At 33.1% G+C, this 21,947-nt stretch overlaps 1 protein-coding gene across 3 annotated transcripts in view; it reads right to left on the minus strand.

The window, feature by feature from the left end:
• NCOA2 (nuclear receptor coactivator 2) overlaps positions 1-21,947 on the minus strand; it is a 152,323-nt gene that overhangs the window by 28,983 nt on the left and 101,393 nt on the right. For all 3 annotated transcript variants that reach the window (XM_081323501.1, XM_081323502.1, XM_081323500.1), the window contains exons 5-10: positions 16,950-17,053; positions 13,816-13,993; positions 11,560-11,748; positions 9,198-9,299; positions 8,950-9,090; positions 3,311-3,458 (exon numbers count right to left, since the gene is read on the minus strand). In XM_081323501.1, coding sequence (XP_081179627.1) covers positions 3,311-3,458; positions 8,950-9,090; positions 9,198-9,299; positions 11,560-11,748; positions 13,816-13,993; positions 16,950-17,053 — 862 coding nt within the window. The remainder of the gene's footprint in view (positions 1-3,310; positions 3,459-8,949; positions 9,091-9,197; positions 9,300-11,559; positions 11,749-13,815; positions 13,994-16,949; positions 17,054-21,947) is intronic.

Below are 21,947 nucleotides of genomic sequence, written 5' to 3' on the forward strand. Positions count from 1 at the left end.
CAAAAGACAGAAAGTAGTACCTATGTATCCTCAATTCATATCAAATGTATTTCTGCTTTAATAAAAAGATTTCTTAAGTACACAGTGGTGCTTAAATGTTTATGAGCCTTTTCTATATAGTTCTGGAGCTTTTCCTCAATAAATAAATGAACAAATATAATGTTTATGACTCATTTGTTTAACTGAGAACTTTTTACCTAGTTTTAGGACTTATATAGAGAACAGATCATGTTTAGATCACATTTATGTAGACATGCTGAAAATTCCCAAGGATTCACAAAGTACACTGTATTTTCCACAAACATTACATACTTCTTTGACCAGTAAGTAAAATGGTCAAATTCACAGCTCTATGTAAAAAAAAAGTGACAAGAGTTTGCTAACATTTAAATGTATGTAAATATATGTTTCTCAAATCTGTAGCTGTTTTACTAATTAATAAGACTTATAGAGAAAAGCAAGTGTTTAAAATCACCTTGAGACTTCTCACCCCCACCCCCACCCCAAAAAACAGCTTTATGGAACAGCTCTTAATAAGAAACTCTGAAAACAAAAAGCTTAAATGAGATCCACCTAGTTTTAGGAATATTTGTATTTCTGCTTGAATATGTGTGTCCATGTGTGCGTATGTGCGTACAAGCTGATGCATGCATTTCCAGAGGAAAATAGTAGACAGGAATCTTTTCTGCATGACTAGACTGTTCCAACCACATTTTCTCTTTCAAAAGAAAATCATACAAGCAGCAGCATGAAATTCCATATACATACAATAGATGATGGAGAGAGGGAGGAAATGATAGTTATCCTGCAAGGAGACATGTACTGTGTTGATTGCTCTCCCTTAATATTTTACAAAATACAATAGCTTGTTAAATGCAAGTTTCAGTGTAAGTAAAGGTTACACAAAGCTTTCAAAGTTTCCACCGAATAGGAAATTCAACCTATATGCTGGGAAATCATTATTTTTGAGGAATTTACAGTGTAAAGCTTATTTTAGGGAATCACAGGACAATGGTTACTTCTGTCAAGTTTGAGACACAGTAGCTATTACTTCTTCTCAGTTTTGCAGCTTCTTAAAAAAGGATACATCTCACATTCTGCCATTTCAATCTTGTAGTGGCTGCAAGTTCCAGAGACTGAGCAGATGCTCTGAGGTATTTTATATCTTATAAAAGTTGTAGAGGAACATTTTGTGAGAATTTGGGAAAGTTTGCTTTAAATCCTACTGGACTTTCTGACCAAAGTCTAAAGCAGGGGTGTCAAACTGCCAGCCCAGAGGCCAGATACATCATGCCGAAATCGCGCCCACCAGCAATGGAAAAAAAGTTGCGATACGTCGCGACACATCACGTGATGTTGCGAGTTTGACACCTCTGGTATAAGGGATAGCTTCTTTCCTACTCTTTTCTTAAAGTTCTTTCAAAAATGTCACTCTGTAGATTTCCATCATTCCAAGTATTAATGTAGATGTCTACAATATATGGAACATAATCAATACCAGGATGAACATTTGCAGTCCTCCAGTATGACTCACTAATAACCATGCTAACAGGAAGAAATTATAATTTAACAACTAGAGACTCCACATTTCTGTTCTAAATGCTAACATTTTGGGAGGATTTTTTTTTGTCTTTCAGAGACAGTTGTGAGGAAAGTATTTCTTTCAAAAATGTGTTTTTTTTTGCAAAGATGCATGAACAAAAATATTTGAAGATCTTCCTTCTTGTTGTTGTTGTTGATAGATATCTGAATAGTTCCTTTCCTCAACAACTTAAATTTTCCAATTATTTTTCCTCTCTTCCAAAGTTTGTGAAGTAAATTGGCAACAGTTTATACTGAGGGAAATATGTTTAGGAACTACATTTCAAAATATTTTGGTGGTAATGTAGGTATTCCTTGTAGATAGAACTTTGCAAGATTCTCAGCCGAAATATTTAGTCTGCTCTGTTTATGGCAGAGGATCCCAACCTTTTGAGCACCAGGGACTGGTTCTGCGGAGAGAAGTTTTTCTGCAGACCAGAGGGGATGTGGTTTCATGTACTGCCTGCATCCCATATATGGGGCTTTGCTTGTTTCCACAGACCGGTTTCTGGCATGCCGTGACTCGGTGCTGGTCCATGGATCGGGGTTGGGGACCCCTGGTTTATGGCATGAGAACTTGAAGAAAATCAAGCAATGAGTGAAGTAGAAAAATAAAACACAAGAAATATAAAGGTTTATTTTAAAATCTTTTCTCAAAACAATATTAGTATATAAGTTCAAATTGTCTAATATTTCATGTTTTACTTATCATTTCAAGAACCACCCCCAAAATACGAAGAGATCTCATTCTTTCAATGTGATAAATACCTCCTCTTGATTTTGTTAAGGGTGGTTTTCTGATGTTTGGCTGCTATGTATTTTTATTTTTATATTGTGTATGTTATCTTTTTATTGTAAGATGCCTTGTGTCATGTATATGAGATTCATGGATATATAAATTGAATCAACAAATAAATAACAGTTTGAAATTGTCAAACTGCAATTCTTTAGATGAGTATATTCAAAATCAGATATTTTCCTTTTATTAAATAACGTTAAACAATGTTTTTATTGAAAAGAAGCAGAAAAAATTGAAGAAACATTGTTATTTTAATTACCATTTGAGTGCATGAAAGATATTTTTCCCACACAAAGATCCCTTCTTTAGAAAGTCTAGAGGTATTTCAATTATTTAGAAATCAATCAGATACGTAAATAACAAATATTTGCATATCTGAAGCACTGTCACATCAGTTATTTTTGCTGTTTGCTTGCTAAGTACCTTGCAAAATGACTTCATTAGTATAAAAATGTACAAGAGACTTTGCTAGATGCACATCTCCAATGCAGGTCCCTGCCCTCTAATCTTCAAGTAATAGGATTAAATCCAAGTTGAAGATAGAATTATAGAAACAATGCTATCAAAGGAGTAAACTTGTCATACAAGAAAGTAAATTGTTGATTAAGCCTGAATACATATAACTACAACAGATAAAAAAATCTCATAGTGAAAAGTTATCTTTAAAACACCATTCGGTGTTCTGAATCGCAGACACAATTTTATTTACTTATACAATGTGTTCAAGTAACAGGATTCTCTTTCAAATAAATGTTTAGATCTTTGACATTAGTATTAGTTAAGAAAACAGAAACTGAAAAACAACTTAGCTTATTATTGGAATCTATAGTCATTGTAGGTAAAATATCTTTAAGGTTATAATATACTACAGATGTAATTGACAGTGAAATCCAGTTTTTTTTAAATTTTAAAAAAAGTTTACAGAATTACCTGTGAAGCATATGTAAGGATATTACAAGCTGAGGTTCGCTAGTAGTCTGGGAACGGATGAGCTTGCTCTTCGTTTGGGCAGCAACTATAGTGCCATCAGACAAAGAAAATCGATACACAGGACTGAATGCTAATCCTTGCCTCAGCACTGTAAGCAAGCAAAAACAAAAACAAAGCATGAAGACACCCAGCCTACTATAGGACTAATCACACTAAAGTGGAACTCTGTCCACTAATATTATTCCTTACTTTAGAAGGCAAGAAGAAATCTGCAATGTCTTTTGCAAAATCAGCAAGGCAGTATTAAAGTACTTTCGAGTTAAGACCAAAGAGCAAGTGGAGTAAAGTATTAACCGAAAGAGAAATGTTGCCAACATTGATAAAGCGATGTAACTACACATGAATGGATGGGCTTATGTCACATACAAGAATAAGGTCACAAACTTTTTTTTTTGTTTTTTTACAATTGTAAAATGAATTAACCAAATTTGAGGTTTGCTGCAGTTTTCCTATGTTCCTTTCTCAAAATGGCTGGAAAGTGGTATTTCTCAGAAAGGCTATTGGCAACTATGACATATTAAAAAACATGGGCTGAAGCTGTGCAGCCCAATGGCTACTGTTGCTCATCTCTGCTACAAACTGCCCTTGCAGTTCCTGAAAATGTTAGTACTCAGTTTCCTCAAATAAAAGTTTGGTTTTTTTCTCTCCCTCTGCTTTCCCACCTCTTTCCCTCCCTCCCCACAGCCTCCCCTAATCTACTGTCACCATCTCACAATGGGACTCTGAGAGGATACAACAAAATAATTGCAAACTAACAAGAATAATTTAAAAAATACTAAAACAATAAAGTTATTAAAAAATAAAAGGCATTATCTTCAGGAGAGCACAATTAATCTCACTAACACTACAGCTATTTTGCAGAGTCTGCTCCACCATGCCAATTCCCAGGCCAAACAGCAAAGCCATGTTTTCAGGTCACTCCAGAATGCCAAGCCTGTTTATATTTACATGTTTATTTATAAATCTATTAAGGCTATAGTTCCAGAAGACCTACGTTTTTCCTTAAAATATACACATTTTTATTATTGTTCAAGGTTTATATACCAAACTAGCTCAAACAGCATAATCCAGAGGAATGTTTCAATAATCCAATTTAAAACCCTATGATTTTTCATATTTTTAATTTTTGCTTCTTTTTCTAATAGAAATAAGTATTAAACCTGGTTATTGTAACCTTACTTTGATACTTCATTGAAAAATGCATTAAACTGGCTTCTATGCTATGGGCTCAAAAACCTCCATTTATGGAAATCCTTTCAATAACTGATTTTTCAATTGCTTGCTGATCCTTTCTGCTAGTATTTTAGTGCTTATTTTGCTATTTTTTATTTAGCATTGTAACTATTTTGATAAAAAAAGATGTATTATATTTTAATTGTTTAATTGTTTTGACTTGTAATTTTTAATGGCAAATGTAATTGAAAATGTATATATATTTCAAGTCAGTACACAAATATTTTAAATAAAAGATCATATATCTAAATTTTTAACACATTAGACTTCAGGCACTCCTAGAAAAATATTTATCTAAAGATCTATCTAAAAATGAGTAGATATTAATAGTTTTATCTTTGATAATTGTCTTCTTTCTTTCAGTGCAAAAAGGTCCAGTTCATATTGTTGCCTATTATCAGTTTGCAGCTTTCCTATATAAATCATATCATATACCCTTCCACAGTTTTTTTGCTTTCCAGAAGCACATTATCTGGGAAAAGAGAGTTATAATCCAAAACTTTTGAAGGGCCAGGTTGGAAAAAGCTGACAAGATATATCAAATGACATTAAGAAACTGACAGTTCTAGGCATTTCTTTCTTGTCCAGACTTGCCACACTGGTATTGCAGGATTTTCTTTTGTTTTTAATCTATTTTTGCCTTCAAGTGGTCTATCCTGTTATAACATTCATCACGAAAAGTTTGGCAGAATAAAATCAGAAAACATAACTTTAAAAATCATAAAGGTTTGTTATAAGAATGAGAAACAAAGGCCATGCTAATGGTGGAATAATGTATAATAACAGTTCACATTAAAGAATGCCACTGATTCAGCCTGAATATTTGGGCAACAGTTCTTTTCATAAGGAGCAGGAAATTCCAATACATCCCTGTCAAGAACACTGAGGTTAAGATTCTTAACAGCATTTAATAACTAAAAGGACAACATTCTAACTGCAAGCAAAGGGATTTTAAAAAAAATACACTATGACAAATTGTTTTTATTTAAAATTATAGTCAGTTTAGATTTGAATAAATACATCTAATGATCTTCACAAATAAACAAAACAAAAATCAAGCTATGTTTGTTATCATTTCTCTCATTCATTATAAAATGTGTGATACCTCACTTTTCTGTTTGTGACCAGTAGCAATCCTACTTGAAAGTTTTGTTCAGAGTATAATCCATTTTAAGTTTACAGAGGAAAGCAACAACAAAAAAAACATGATTATTTTCTGGAGTAACTTGAAACTTGGCAGTAAAGTTAGAATTCAGCCAACAACTAAAATACTGGTATTGTCCCAAATCTAGTTCCTAATCCTTGTGGAATTGGCATGTATAATACATTAAACAGATACAAGATCATAAGGAAAACCCTTATGGATGCATCAGGCCTCATCTTAGTCTATCATTTTCTCACAATTACTACCCAGATGCCTCTGAAGTATTCTAAGCAGTATTCTTAAGTATTCTCTAGATTAGGCAAAGGCTTAATAAAGAAATATCTCCTCCTTTGACCACAGAAACAGCATACAACATGTATGTGGTCTTCTGAGAGCATGCTCTATACATCAGCACAGATGACTATAAGTTGGAAGGAAGGGAAAAAGACTTTCTGACAAATAAAAGCAGTAATAATAACAGCAATAAAATTCAAACCTGTAGCATGCGACATACAGGCCTCAATATTCCTTTCAATGTTTGAATTTACCTACTGGCCAACATAGGACATTATATCAGGAAAATAATGTTTAGTAACTCCACAGCCAGAATCATACAAACTGGATTTTCAGACAGAATGGTCAATGTAAAAATATTTTCCTTAAAATCTTGTGAAGACAAGTTACAGTTCTTACCACATTCTGCCAGAGGTATTTAACAGGATCAAAGCCCTGTCCTTTAACTTTAAAATTAAAATGCCCCAATTGGTTTTTTCTTTTTTTAAAAACAACAACAACATAGTGAATGCTTATTTGAGAAATGTCATTATTTTACTTTAGAAAAAAACCTACAATCTAAATAAACATCCATATGTAATTGCACAAAGTTTGCTATGAAAATGAACAACACTGAAATAACTAGAATTGATTTTTTATATCACAGTTTGCCTCTAAAAGTTCATTCTTATCAGTTAAAACTAATCTATCCTGTTATAGGCAAAGGTTAAGAAATTATTTTTGCCATTGAATTTGCACATGCTATTAAATCCATTATTCTATTCATATAGGAAATATGAAGCTAGTTTAGATAAACAAAGTTTACTGAATTTATTTGAAATTGCAGATGTGATTATTGCTGTTTTCCTAAATAAAGTTATTTTATTCTAGACATATAAATACTGTACATTGCTTTTAAAAGGAATTTCTCATTTGACCCTACCTACAAGACTGTATGTGCAGGTAATGCTTGTGTCTCCGGATTCATAAACCTTCCTCTCTAATTTCCTAGGCTGGACTGTGAAGGGAAGCATTCTTCACTACACAATCTGAAGTATGTTAAGAAACACAACTTTAATGTGTGTGTATGTATGTGTGTGTGTATATATATATATGTATATATATATATGTATGTATGTATATATATGTATGTATATATATATATATATATATATATATATATATATATATATATATATATATATATATATATGTATATGTATATATATATATATATGTGTGTATATATATATATATATATATATATATATATATATATATATATATATATATATATATATATATATACATATATATATATATATATATATATATATAAACTTGAAATATATAACTTGAAAGATCTTGAGAGAAAGAATCTGTCACTAATTTTAAAAGTTTCTCCTATCCCAATCTATAAACATTAAACAAGTTTTGATCCAAACTTTTAGCAAGAAATGGTATCATTCATACTATTATTAATGGCATGGGCTTCTGATATGAGAAAATCATATTCAGTGGTTCAGTATTTGAATAAACTTTTTATATAATTTTTAGTTTTTAACACAGTTAATTTCTTCTCTTACCACTTTTGAATTCTGTTTAAAATATTCCAGTGTTTTTGTCAACAGTGCTGCTCAAAAATATTTACATATACTACCAGCCATCAGTCATCAATAGACACATAGAGATAAATTTATCATTCAAAAGAGACAATAAAAAGCTAAGAAGGAAACAAAAAGACAGACCACATCCTCTCCATCAGCCTACACCCAGATAAACAGGATTAACACCAGAAAAACAATCAGACAGAAAATAATACTCTATTCAAGGAATTACCAAGGAGAAAACCATACCCCAAGGTAAACTACTGCATGCCACGCCCCCTGTCAATACTCGCAGGGCAAGCTACCCCACATTTACTATTTTTATTTTATTTTTATTTTTTTAATTCCATTTATATCCCTTCTCCGAAGACTCAGGGCGGCTTACAAGCTTAGCAGTAGCCTTCATTCTATGTATATGCCTGCTTATTAGGGCTTTTGGGCCCCCCCAAGCTGCATTATTACAAAGTCAGCTTATTGCCCCCAACAATCTGGGTCCTCATTTTACCTACCTCGGAAGGATGGAAGGCTGAGTCAACCTTGAGCCTGGTGGGACTCGAACCTGCACTAATTGCAGGCAGCTGGTGTTACTTAAGGAGGCATTAGCCCACTGCTCCACCAAGGCACTAGCCCAAATAATGTTAACTGTTATGGCAATGAAAAGTGTGCAAGCAAAAGCCAAGCTCAGACAGCATGAAGGACTTATATACATATAAAAGGTAAAGGTTCTCCCACACATGCGTGCTAGTTGTTTCCAACTCTAGGGACTGGTGCTCATCTCCGTTTCAAAGCCGAAGAGCCAGTGCTTGTCCGAGGACGTCTCCGTGGTCATGTGGCTGGCATGACTAGACGCCAAAGGTGCACAGAATGCTGTTACCTTCCCACCGTAGTGGTCCCTATTTTTCTACTTGCATTTTTACGTGCTTTCAAACTGCTAGGTTGGCAGAAGCTGGGACGAGTAACAGGCGCTCACTCTGTTACGCGGCACTCGGGATTTGACCCGCCAAACTGCCGACCTTCTGATCGACATGCTCAGCGTCCTAAGCCACTGAGCCACCGCATCCCTTTATATACATATACAGTACTATAAATATATTCTATCCTATACAGTCTTCTTTATTTACTGTAGCATTTCAATCTGTTTGCTGATTTATTTTTGTCACTTTTTCTTTATTTTACTAGTTTTTAACAATTTTGGCAAAGTGCATTAAATGTTATTTAATAAATTACAATTTCACATATTACATAAGAATTATTCTTAATTGCCATGGCAGATAATGCATAACCTTATTTCCATATAGCAAGTAAAAAATGAACATCCTTACCCTCTTGATGATGCCTCTTAGCAAAAGATATATCTCCCTCATGTTGTGCATAGAATCTCTGAATGCACCTTCTCACCACATCTTCCCAACCAGGTTTCATAGCTGCTCGCATGGTACTAGTGTCCAGTGATGTTATTTTACCTGTTTATGCATAAATACATATATATATATATGAAGAGACTGATACGAGAGATTGTTCAGGTCTTGCAAATTTTTTAAACTAAAGATTTTAAATGTGTTCTTTGTACCTTGTAAATCCTGCCGAGTACTAAAAGTCTCTGAGGAGGGCAGAAGTGGCCTTTCCTTCATTGGAACTCTCCGTGCCACACAAATCAAGCAAGATTGCAAATCTTTAATGGAACAAACATATTTTTAATCAAACAAAAATATCTGATGGTATAATACAGAATTACCGAACACTTAAACAAGACAGCAAACATGACAACGGCATGCAGAAAGCACTATTTCCCTACTGTAGTGAACTTGCTTAGTTCCCCAAGTAATCCCTAAGTTCTTTTGACTAAATTTCACTAATTTCACTAATGTGAAATTTCATCAAATCAAGTATTTCATCAAATCAACACTTTTCCAAGCAGTTATTGATAGAACTCTGGTCAGAGCACAAACAAATTTTTTTTGAAAGACTGGAAACCTTATATGTATTTTTTGCTGAAGAAAACAAAATGAATTGATGTATGGATTTGAAGAGTAAGAAAAATGTAGTTTAAATAAGGGGGTGAGGGAATCTGCAAAATATTTAAGCAAAAGAAGGGACAATAAGATTACAATTATCTGTTGAAAAGAATGTAAGAAGTCATTTAATCTAGTTCATTAGGTTTTTTTCTTATATTTGTTTTTCTTCTTTTTATCTCTTATTTTATAAAAATTCTTAATAAATATAAAGAAAAAAAATAAAATTGTGTAATACTCATTTTCTTTATGTATCTTGATTGTTAATTCTTTGCCATGCAGGGAGGGTTTAGATAAGGAGAGTGGACCTGCTTAGTACTTATTTATTTATTTTATTCATTTAAAATACTTATATAGCCGCCCATCATTCAGATCTAATATTTAGATGGAGACTACCAGGAAATTCCAGGACTGTAGACAAGGAAATTGGAGGCCAAATATTCTGGGCAACATTCAACTTGAATGACCCATTCAACTTCTAAAGAGGAAAGCACTTATTAGCAAATCAGGCTGACATGCTCTCCATAATGTCAAGAGTTAAACCAGACTTAATTCCATAAAACCCAGAGCTTAAAATAGCACAAATATACATAACTTTGCCTAAATAATTCTATCCCTCAATGCTCAGCAATCAGTAACACAATAGCCTTTCTTACAAGTTCCAAATCATGAGTTGTTACTCCTTAATGCCTTAAAATCTTAAGTCTCTGGCTCCCTTATAAAGTTGATCTGCATTCTAAATAGAAAATCACAGTACTTCCCTAGAGTACTACCAAATTTAAGAAAGTACTAATAAGCAGTTCTCAAAGAATTCATAAATACACTTTAGTTATTTAATGCTGAAGCAGCTGCTGGTTGACAACTACATGCAAGTCAAGGTTTCTAAGTCAAGCAAAGAAAGTTGAGAAGAATCTTGCACACTAAATCCATTCGTTTTTGCATTTTTCAACTAGCTAATGTTCAAAGTATTCTGGTACAATTTATTTTATCTTGAGCCTTTTAGAAGACCATTAAATAAATTATGTTTATCTTTTTCACTTGTATAGCACACCTATCTTGAATGATGTACCTTAATTTATTTTTGTTAGTCTCTGCAGTCTTAAGAACTCAAGGTGACACACATTACATTCCTTTCTACTATTTTTTTACACAGTGATGACCCACTGATAATAATAATAATAATTAGTGAGGTTATACAGCTGAAGATTGACCTGCTTTTCCTATTAATCATCATCACTCACTGGTATTTCATACAAAATGCCATATGTGGGAATGCTTATAAATTTGAAAGTTGCAATGCTTTTAACATCATTTTTCAAGAAAAACAATGAACACTAACAAACTTAATGAAGTAAGTTGTAATTTATAAAAAGTAAGTCCTACTATAACTTAAATAATTTCTATCAACATTTTTAGGTATGCATATTTTACAGCAAGTTCCATGAAACAAAAATGTCTTACAGTCTACACTGTCAGCTTGGAGAAGAGATTAAGAGTATTCAGATGCAATAATTGCCATTGCTTATATACAATAAGCAAATAATTATGCATACCTATCTGCATATACTGAGTGTCAGCAAATGTTTAATTTAAAAATCAAATAAACTCTAACATTGTATTAGTCAATTTTAGAGAGGTCAGAAAATATAAAATGTTTCCTATGGTCTTGTAAATAGTGCTTAATTTACATCATATAAGTAATATACGCTGCACAGAAAGCTCTCAGTTTTTGTTGCTGCCTGCTTTAAGCTCCTCTATGGTAAATGCATTGTGGAGTGAATATGAAACTATACATGGACTCCTCATCGGTTTTTAATCAGTTGTTAGTTTGTTGTCTATTAGTTGTATTAGTAACTAAATTGTGCCAAGAAAGAAGAGATGAGGAAAGCCATCCATCATACTTATAAAATGTCTGCTTACCTTCACCATCTTCCTTGATGGACTTTGGCTGAGAAACCGCAAAGCACTGCATAGTTTCATATTTCTGATGTGCTTCCTGGTTTTCATGACTTTCTTCTTCAGAAACAGTTAAAGGTTTTACTAACATCCGACAGTTAAAAGTATGGCTATTGCGCCTAGGAGATTCACCAGACCAAGGTCCACCATTCACTAAATAAAACAAAGTTCACATAGAATAAATAGGTCCTTACCAAGATGTTCTGATCAATCATATTTAAAGCCGTAAAGGTAATTTACTAGCAATCAGTCTCTGAAATAGTAAATTACAGTCCATGCCAGTTCTGACATTGCTGCTGTCTCAGGACTAGTTCAAAGTTGTTGTTAAATCATATTCTCGTCTTGAGCTAAATCCTTGCCACAATATAAACACTCATTCCATATTTCAGTGGTTCATGTTTTTTATATCAATACTGCATCACCTTAAGAAAAAAAATCATCATGTGGAACAAGTTGATGAATATTATTTCCATTCATGAACTTCATATTCAGTGAAGTAGTGATTGAAAGAGCTGACAATATAACAGAAAGCTAAATTCATCCACTGAGGTAAAACAATATTAGGCATCCAGAAAAAAAAGAGTTTTTTCCTGTATGCTTAATGTTGGGGTATAAAGATGAACTCCTTGAAGAAAGAACAGAATAGTACTTGCTAGCAGACAAATACAATTTATAATTTCTAGTTACCTGAATACATTAGAAATAAGCAATATTTCTGGCAGCTACCACTACCAAGAGTTTCTTTAGTATTTCAAATTTAGCATACTATCTTCTGTGTGTCAAAATAAAAAGATGCTTCATGCACTGAATTAATGAAACTTCTCTCTCTCTCCCTGTGTGTGTGTGTGTGTGTGTGTGTGTGTGTGTGTGAGAGAGAGAGAGAGAGAGAGAGAGAGAGAGAGAGAGAGACAGACAGACAGACAGACAGACAGACAGACAGACAGACAGAGGTGGGGGGAAGTAATGGCAAACTCTAACTGTAAAAAGCAGTCAGAAAGGTCTTGGAAAAGGTATTCAAATACCTACAAAGGTCAGAATCATGCAAGGTATGATATTCCTTGGACAGGGCTTTTTTTTCCTCATAGAATGCTCAGAACGGAGTTCCGGCACCTTTTTTGGATGGAACCTTGTAGGGTAGGCAAGGCGGGTTGTATGACACGTGTGAGTTCCGGCACCTTTTTCTTCTACAAAAAAAGCACTGTCCTTGGAACACTCTATGGAAGTGAAAGTTAGACTTCAAATAAGCAGGTTAGAACTTTGATGTTGGAAAAGACCTCTGAGAATACTGTGGACAGCCAAGAAAATAAACCTCTTACTTGAGCCAAAAATGCCCAGGCTCATATTATTCTACTTTGGACCCATTATACGAAAGCCCAGCTCTCTGGAAAAGGTGTTAATGATGAGAAAGGTGAAAGGAAAGAGAAGACAAGGACAACCAGCAGCAAGGTGGATGGAGTCAGTTACAATGGTGGTGAGGGCACGTTGAGAGACTGGAAAGAACAGATTCAGTCAGATCATCATGTGACTGAATCTGTTATTTACCAATAACAACTTGATAATACATAATCAGTCAATAAATTAGCAACTGTAAAAAACACTGGTGATCACAAAAGGAAAAGGACAGTTCATTTTTTGTTGGTATTGTCAGTGCAAAAAGAATTCTATTTGAAAAGCAATCTCTCTGCTTTACCTCCCAGTGAGCTGAAATGCACAATGGCCAATCCCAGCAAGCAACAAAATGTTCATTCCCTGTTGATCTGAAGTGAACTCTGCCTTGAAATGTAGGTTGTGTGTAGGGAGGGTTATGTGTGTGCATGATCTCAGAGAGCATGGTGGACATACCATTGTTATCCATCCATTTTAATTTTTAAGGATTTTACTGGATATGCTCAGTAGTACCCATCACCACCAATGGGTCCCATTTCATTGAGACACTGGAATTTTTACTATTTTGTCAATGACATTAAAAAAAAGAAATATAGGTTGTTCAAGGCTTATGTCCATTCATTCAGTGATCATTCAAAGTTACGGTGTGCTGAAAAATGGACTTATGATGGGTCTTTGAAATTCTGGCTCTTACAGGACCCAGAGCCTGAAAAGGTTACTAATCTCTGAAGAATATATGCAAACATTTGAAATCCATTCCAAATGATGGCAAAACCAAAATACAAAAGTAAACAAAAGCATATTCACTACAAAATATATCTTTAGAACACTTACTTAAAGACTTTGGCAGCAAGTTTCTGACAAATTCATTATGGTCTCCAACATGTAGGATGTTATATACACTTGTGTTCATCAGTTCTTCCTGGTTGTACCGTAAGTACTGTGTAACATTCTCTGACACAAATACCACATTACCTTCTAGATTCACTACAAAGAAGAATCCATCGAGGGCCTGAAGTTAGGAAACAACATTTTAAAACACTGTTGAGAATCCACAGAAGATGAAAGTAATATTATTACCATCTCATAAAATCTCTTAAAGAGGACAAAGATTTTATTCATAATATTAAAATTCTAGCTGTTTTGTTATTTTTCTTGATTAAAGACAAAGGGGCAATGCTTTCTTCCCTTTTTATTAAAATAAAGTTTTCATACCAAAAAAAGTACTATGCTTAACAACAAGCTGCTCCATGGATGCAAACATGACTGAACATTAAAGCTTAGAAGCAGAATTTCATGTGCTATATTGTGCTGGAGACAAGAGGAGATACATGGCTTAAATTTATCATGTAAGTTTTCAGCAGACACACTAAAGACACAAAGTTTTAGTGAGTAGCATAAAAAGGTTAATTGCAAAATTCTGGAGCATGAAGGGAAAATTAAAATGTAACCTGAATTCTTGTGAGATCATTGAAATTATGAATACCTCAAAGTTAAAACTATTTGTCATAATATGTATTGAATATTTATACTGAAAAATAAGCTATATTTAAAAGCATATTTAATAACTTAGGCTGCAAATCTAAGAGAAGACTCACTGTACCTAACTAATCTTATTCCTTGGTTGATGCACACAGATTTGCATTATTTTAATTTAATTAGTGACTTACAGAACTAAAACCATGTTAAGATCCTGGTAGTAATCTAGGGTAATATATGAACAAACCTCTCAACATAAGTTCAAATTGGTATTCATGAAATCTTTTTTTTAATATCCTCACCCCAGATTTTAGCATAAGGTAGCACTGAAGTATGTTATCTCTCAAATAACAGAAATCTATGCTTTTTTCTGTTGGGTTTAGAAATCTTGTCTTCATGAGGAGTCATAAGCATACCTGTTTTTACAAACAGCACAGTTTTTTATTTAGGCAGGGTTGGACCCAATAAACCAACCGGAAAAGATATCAGGATGGTTTGCTGTTGGCTATGGCTCTTTAGCTTTTTTTTAATGCCCCAAATTCAGAAGGACATAATTGCAATTGTGAGAAACTCAAACAAGAATGTAACATTTGGGGGTGAGGGAGAGAAAAGGAAAATAAAGACTTTAAATCCCCCCCATCTAGATCAACAAAAAATATCAGACCCACTCACCTATGTATCTTCCTGCTAACTAAACTCCTTGGATTGTAATGTAATATAATCAAAATGAACAAGGAAATAGTATCTCATGGTAAATAAATTGTGATTCTAACCTTATCTCTACTTATCAGTAAATTTATTTTCTGTCTTTCTTATATGACAATGGAAGATGGGATCAATATGATTTGTTTTATCAGCTCTTTTTGCTGAAGTTAACAGTCAATGCAGTCAATAGTTAAAATACAGAAAATGCCTAATGAAAGAGCTATGTTCTAGTTGGTTTTCTAAAGACAAACAGAAAGGATAAAATGCAAGTTCTAAAGATGTGCATTCTGTAGTCCAAAAGTAACACAGGAGAAGGCCTCTCCCTTTAGAGCAGTTAAATAAAATTCTGACAGCTGGGGCTCTGCAGGACAAATCCTTCAGAACTTAACTATCAAGCAGGACTAATTGAGATAATAAATTAACAGGAAACATTTATCTTTTTTCTCTGAATCTATGAGAACTAGCTACTTGAATTATGGGAATGAAATTTAAAGAGAACATCCTAGCATCACAGTCTGGTTTAGAAGCATCACTGCTTTAGACAGGAAGGCGGTGCAGAGTGGTGAGGATGGCTGAAAAGATAATTGGCAGTTCCCTCCCTTCCATGCAGGACATAGCAGGGTCTGGGACACTACACATCCTCTTCACGATCTGTGCTCCTTGTTACCTTCTAGGAGGAGGCTCCATAGTATACGAAGCAGAACATCCAGATTCAGTCACAGTATTAACCTTGTGAACTCTAAAGCTTCCTCCTTCTGTTATGTATTCAAGATGGACAGTGATTAATATTTATATTTTACTTATATGTAAGGGTGTAGGTCTATACATATGTTGCATATAGTATGTTTAAATGTGTGTTACGTATGTGTACACTTAGCAAGCAATTAAATTTCATTTTTAATGTGTGCCATTGTGCCCACAGTAAAAAATGACAATAAAGGTTAAGGATGTCAATTTTGTCCATTCAATTAGCTGGAATCAAATACATTTCAAACTGGAGAAAAAAATCTTCCTTGAACAATAGTCTGCTGTTTCCTGTATAGGTACATCTGCCCATAAAAATGAAAACAGCATTATTAAATTGACTTCCAATTCTGGCTCAGTAAGAAGAATAAGATGAATGTTATTAAATAGTCTATTTATATACTAACAAATATACAATTATTTGTTAATTGTATATTTGTTACTGATATTTAATTGTAAATATAATTATTTATATTATGAAAATGAAATTATGATCATACTGTTATTACATATTTATGTTATCACTGCCTCTATATTTGTCTTTCTCTAGCAGATTCTTTACATAAGATACTGTTTTCCTAACCATCTTTGATCATATCTTTTACAGAATGCAAAGTACTCAATTTTTTTATTACTCACTGCTACACTTTTAAGTCAGATTATTATCTAAATAGATATGCTCTCTTATAGAAAACTAGAAACACAATGCAAGTTAACTTTTAATCCTTCAAAGAGTATTCTGAAGCTGAACTATAAAAATAACATGGAGAAAAACATAAATCAGTATATCATATAATTCAAAGTTTTATTATATTTGGTTGCATATTGTACTATCTTTGAATTTTACAATCCATGCAGTCCGTAAACTACAATTTATTAAGTGAACCTTATCTGTAGAAACTAACATATGTTAGTTTTTAGGATGGCACAAGATTTTATCATATACTGCTTTTGCAGAAATAAAATCTATTTTTTTATCTTGCTGAATCTTACCAGAATATTGGAAATAATTCTAAATATGAAAACTTTCAACACTTTACCTCAAGCATCATTGGTCCAAGCGCATCCTTGTCAATTACACTCTGACCTGTGGATGACACATCAGCTTTCTGCACTTCATCTTCATTGGCTGCTGCTGCTTTCTCTGTATATAAAAAAGAGAGGAAAAAAACACCTACTTTATAGTATATGGTATTGAGTGCAGTGCAGCGTAGTGTAGTGAAATATATAAGAATATACTTGATATTTATTATTGAAAATGGACATAATGAACCCAGATGGAATCAATCACCATTTTTAAATTCATTCAGATAGTACTAATTCCTGCCTGCAAGATCAGTGATTGTCAAGTACAAATATTCATGAGCAAACTGGTTATGTGAATGAAGAAAAGTCTCTTTCCAATGGTACATATTTATTACCAGGAATTCATTACAGTGAATTAATGAATACAAGTTTTGTCTTTGATCTCTCACGAATAACCTTTCAGTGGATCTTTATCTGTAATTACCTCTAAACTCAAATAGTTTAGAGGCAGGATATGTGATTTTTTTTATTACTGCTATGTTTTTATTAATTACTACAATATACTATTATTTACATTTTTACTTTGGAATCTAGTTTGAGATGTTTATTCAGAAAAGGGACCCCCTAAATATTACAAATAATACATTCCTTAAGTAGAGAAAAGATTATATACATATATACAGTATAAAGAGTATCTTAAAGCCAGCCTTGTTTTCTGGTGACTGTGTAGATTAGTCTACTCAGTTTTCTCGGGAACATTTTTGGAAGTGGTTTGTCAGAGCTATCTCCTAGGACTGAAAGGCCATGACTGGTCTAAAGTTATCAATTTGCTTATGTACCTAAGAGAGGATTAGAATTCAAATTTCCTGGTTTCCAAGTGCCTTAAACCAGCAGTCCCCAATCTTTATGGCTTGGCGGCCTGGTGGGTGGGGGGGAGAGAGGGTAACTGGCCTGCGCAAGTGGCAAAATGACTTCTGCCTGTTTATAGGATTTATGTCCTTATTTATCCTGTATTTAGAGCATTTTAGACAAAACTTTGGGCAGCTAAATAAGCACATCTAAAACAAAAATGTAATTTACTACTTAAACTGAAAGATTGTACTTTATAACTTAACTAGATTTAAATTCCTGATCATTATAATTGCATGAATGCTATGCTAATGACTGGTTAGAACCAAATTTTCATGTGAGAATGATGGATTTAAGCGTTAGGACAATCTTTCTTATAAATGTACAGTACTTTCATATATTTATTATATACGTTTCCTAAACTATTAAATTTTCCTTCAATAGAGTTGTAGATGAATATTTGTGCTTCACTACTTTGAAGACTGCATTTTTTATTAGTTAGCATTATTAAATATTGAGCTCAAAGGATTTTCAAGGAAAGTGCTTTAATATAACTTAATATTAAAGGAAAACACACATAAAAAGCTATGAAAAAACAGAAACTCAATTTTTAACAGATTAATCTCTTTCCATTTCATATGTAGATGACAAAAACCCTGATAAGACAGTCAGATCAAGACTAGAAATTAAAATAAACTAAGACCAGAAAACAATTCTGGATGATCCTGTAAGTGTGAGAACTTTAGCTAGCCCCAGAGAAAATTGAGGCCATAATCCAACTAGAACTTATTTAAACTCAAGACAAATATTATTGGATCATCTAATTTTATAGGATTCAATTATTATCCCAATTATTGGATAAAAGCAAATTATTGCTATTAAAAGCAAAGCAAAATAGTGCTGCTAAAAATAAGTGTGAGATCCACACAGCATTTTAAGTCTAACTGGCAAATCAAGATTTACTAATAATGTTTTACTTGCATCAACAATTTACACTTCCTACATCTGTGGAAAGCCAGAAATACCACACTAATGATAATTACTGAACTAAAGCATTTGGATAACAGTTAAGGCTAGAAAATATAAAACATTAATCATGAAAGAACGGCTACATCACACATGAAATATGATTTATAATATATTCCATTAAGTTTAGGTAATTATGATGTCATCCTATTTACTTGTGAGTAGATTCATGGGAGTGAATGAAATGAGAAAAAAAAGAAAAAGAGAGAGAGATGATTATCTGGTATATTTATATCAAAGAGTTCAGAAGAAATACACAATACCATCGAACATATATTGAACCTCAAAGTAAATGGAGCCATTTTCAAATATATACTTAACCTTTAATTTACATTCTGTATTTTTAATTCAATCCAATCTTATTATTACACTAAAAAGACTATAAAATTGGAAAAAAATCAAAACTTCGTACAACTTACAAGAAAACAGAATAACATTTACATAATTACAGTATTTATTTGAACAAATTTCAACAATCCATGGGATCTAAAAAGCCTTTTATTCTATTTCATAAATATATTTTACAGGCGGTGAAGTGGGAATGATAGACATGATGGCAGTTGAAATATCTGGATTTATTTTTATTTATTAAATTTCAAATAATTCCAAATGTATAAGAATCCACAATATTGTTCAACTAAAACAAAATGGCAAACCCCCCAAATCAAACATTTTCATAAGCGTTCGAGTCTGACCAGATTGCAAATAGGTCAAGTGTAATGAAATATTCCAACATTATTCATACTCTTTGTTCATTATTAAAGATTATTTTCACTGCATTAGTCACTGCATTAAAATTTTGGATTTTTAATATAAAAGCACGTAATAATCATGTCTTAGCATTTCAATCAGTTGGGAAATGTATTATTTTCACAAGATTTTCAGCTTTTCAGAAGAGTTTATAAAATTATTAGCTGCCATTCCCATTTCCAGTCTCAGGAGGAAAGCTACGCCCTGCCCTCCCTAACAATGTTTACCTTTTATTTAAAGAACATACTTTCTCATTATATTTTACAACATACCTTCATAGACCTGCACACAGCCAACAGGCACCCTTATTAATAAAAACCCCCAAAAAGATAAAATTGCAGAATGACTTTAGAAGGTAAAACAAGGGAGAATTATGCATCTGTACTAAACTAAAATTAGAAAATCTGCCATATGGCACTGTGAAGCCAGCAGAACATTCTTATTCATTAGGAAGCATTCTGCCAACATTAAAACACAAGGCCCCTTCCTGCAATCTTCAATTGTGTTTATCTTTTCAACATTAATGCACGATATGTCATCAGCTTGCCGAAATCTCCTGCAGTGCATATTTTAAAAGCACAGCTGCACTATTTCCCGGTTTGTTTACTGAGATCAGCTTTAAGGGTAAAGATTTGCTTTACTCCCTTCTTTAGGCACAGTCCATCCTGTCAGCAAATGAGTGTCTAAAAATCTGCTGAGTGACGGTTATACAGCCAATCCTAAACTATGAATGATGCTACATTTCTAATTCTTTTCTTTCTTTCTTTTTTTGTACCAATCTAATGGCTGAGAATAGAAAGCAGTCTTGCTTTCATTTTTATCCCTAGTGATGCAAGTGCAAGGGGTGCAGAGGGGTAAATGAATTAATCCAAGAGATATTCAGGAGTTGAAAGCTAGCTGACTCATTTTTTGCAAGTCAGTGATTCTCTTCCAGTAGAATTTGCTCCTGTATTGTATTGGCAAGATGTGTTACTTGAGGTTGTGATAACTAGGTTCACTTGTCCTTCTTTGAGAAAGCATAAAACAATTCTCACATGAGAGACATGATAACAAATATTTAGAGGCACAATAGATCATTAGAAATTAGAAAATAGTATGTAAAATACATCTAATTAGGACTGGATGACAGTGGAGAGATACTGAAACTTTTAATATATTTGGATTCTGTTAGGAGACAAAGATATCTTACCGAGATTATACAAAATGCTTTCATTCAGCATATGAATCAGTATGTTCATCTAGACCAGTTTGCAAACCAACAATGACTAAAACTGACACTGAACAAGTGAAATATCCAAGAGAAAATACAGAGGATCATTCTTAAGAGTTGGGATCCAAGTTTGTATTATCATGATATGTTGTCAGTTGTATAGAATGGAATAAATTTGGATTTAATAGTTCTGTATATGATTTTAAATATAGGGTGTACCAAAAATCAGGCCCCATAGGCCCATCATGTTTTATTTATTATTTCTATCCAGAGAAAATGTTAGAATGCTTAGGAATATTCAAAGGTAATGCACCAAGGAAATAAGGACGTTTTTAGAAAAAACTTTGTATGTTAGACAGTTTGCTTCAGTTATGCAGGAAGAATTGTTCATGCTTTTATAAAAAACTTAATAACAATTTAAGAACAAATTCAAGCAACATACAAGTACGTGACAGAACCAACTATAATTCAAAAAATGAAAACAGAACAGAATACATGGCATCTTCTGTTATTCAGTGAATAATCTCGTAGATACTGCCTTCAAGTATGGCAATTGACTACACAACAGAGAACCACTGAGGGAGTTATTATGAACATATTTGTTGCTAAAAATTACTATACACTGAATCAAATCCTTAAAAATCAAGGACTCAATTGTATCCTTATTCAATTTTCAGCCATATTAATGTTTCCCATACTGTTTTAGGAGAACAGATGATTTCTGCTTCTGTAAACCTCAGTAAAACCCATTGCCAGAAAGCATTTGTTGCAGGAATCTTAAATCCTGTAACTTCTGATTCTTAAGATGCATACCTGCTATTCTTCTTACTCGTAGATTGGTGTCATAGAGCTAATCTTAAAGACAAAGGGGAGCAAAATATTGGCACAGATTATGCATTTTTTAACCTGACAGTCCTAATAATCAATGTGCGATCATACGCACAACCTGTGAAAAAAGTCATGCTCTGAAAGTTGTTCTGTTGTTATTTATTTATTTATTTATTTATTTATTTATTTATTTATTTATTTATTTTAATTCCATTTATATCCCGCCCTTCTCCGAAGACTCAGGGCGGCTTACAAGCTTAGCAGTAGCCTTCATTCTATGTATATGCCTGCTTATTAGGGCTTTCACACACACACCCCAGCGGCATTATTACAAAGTCAGCTTAATTGC

This window comes from Vipera berus (assembly GCF_964194415.1).
Source record: "Vipera berus genome assembly, chromosome: 3".
Classification (NCBI taxonomy): domain Eukaryota; kingdom Metazoa; phylum Chordata; class Lepidosauria; order Squamata; family Viperidae; genus Vipera; species Vipera berus.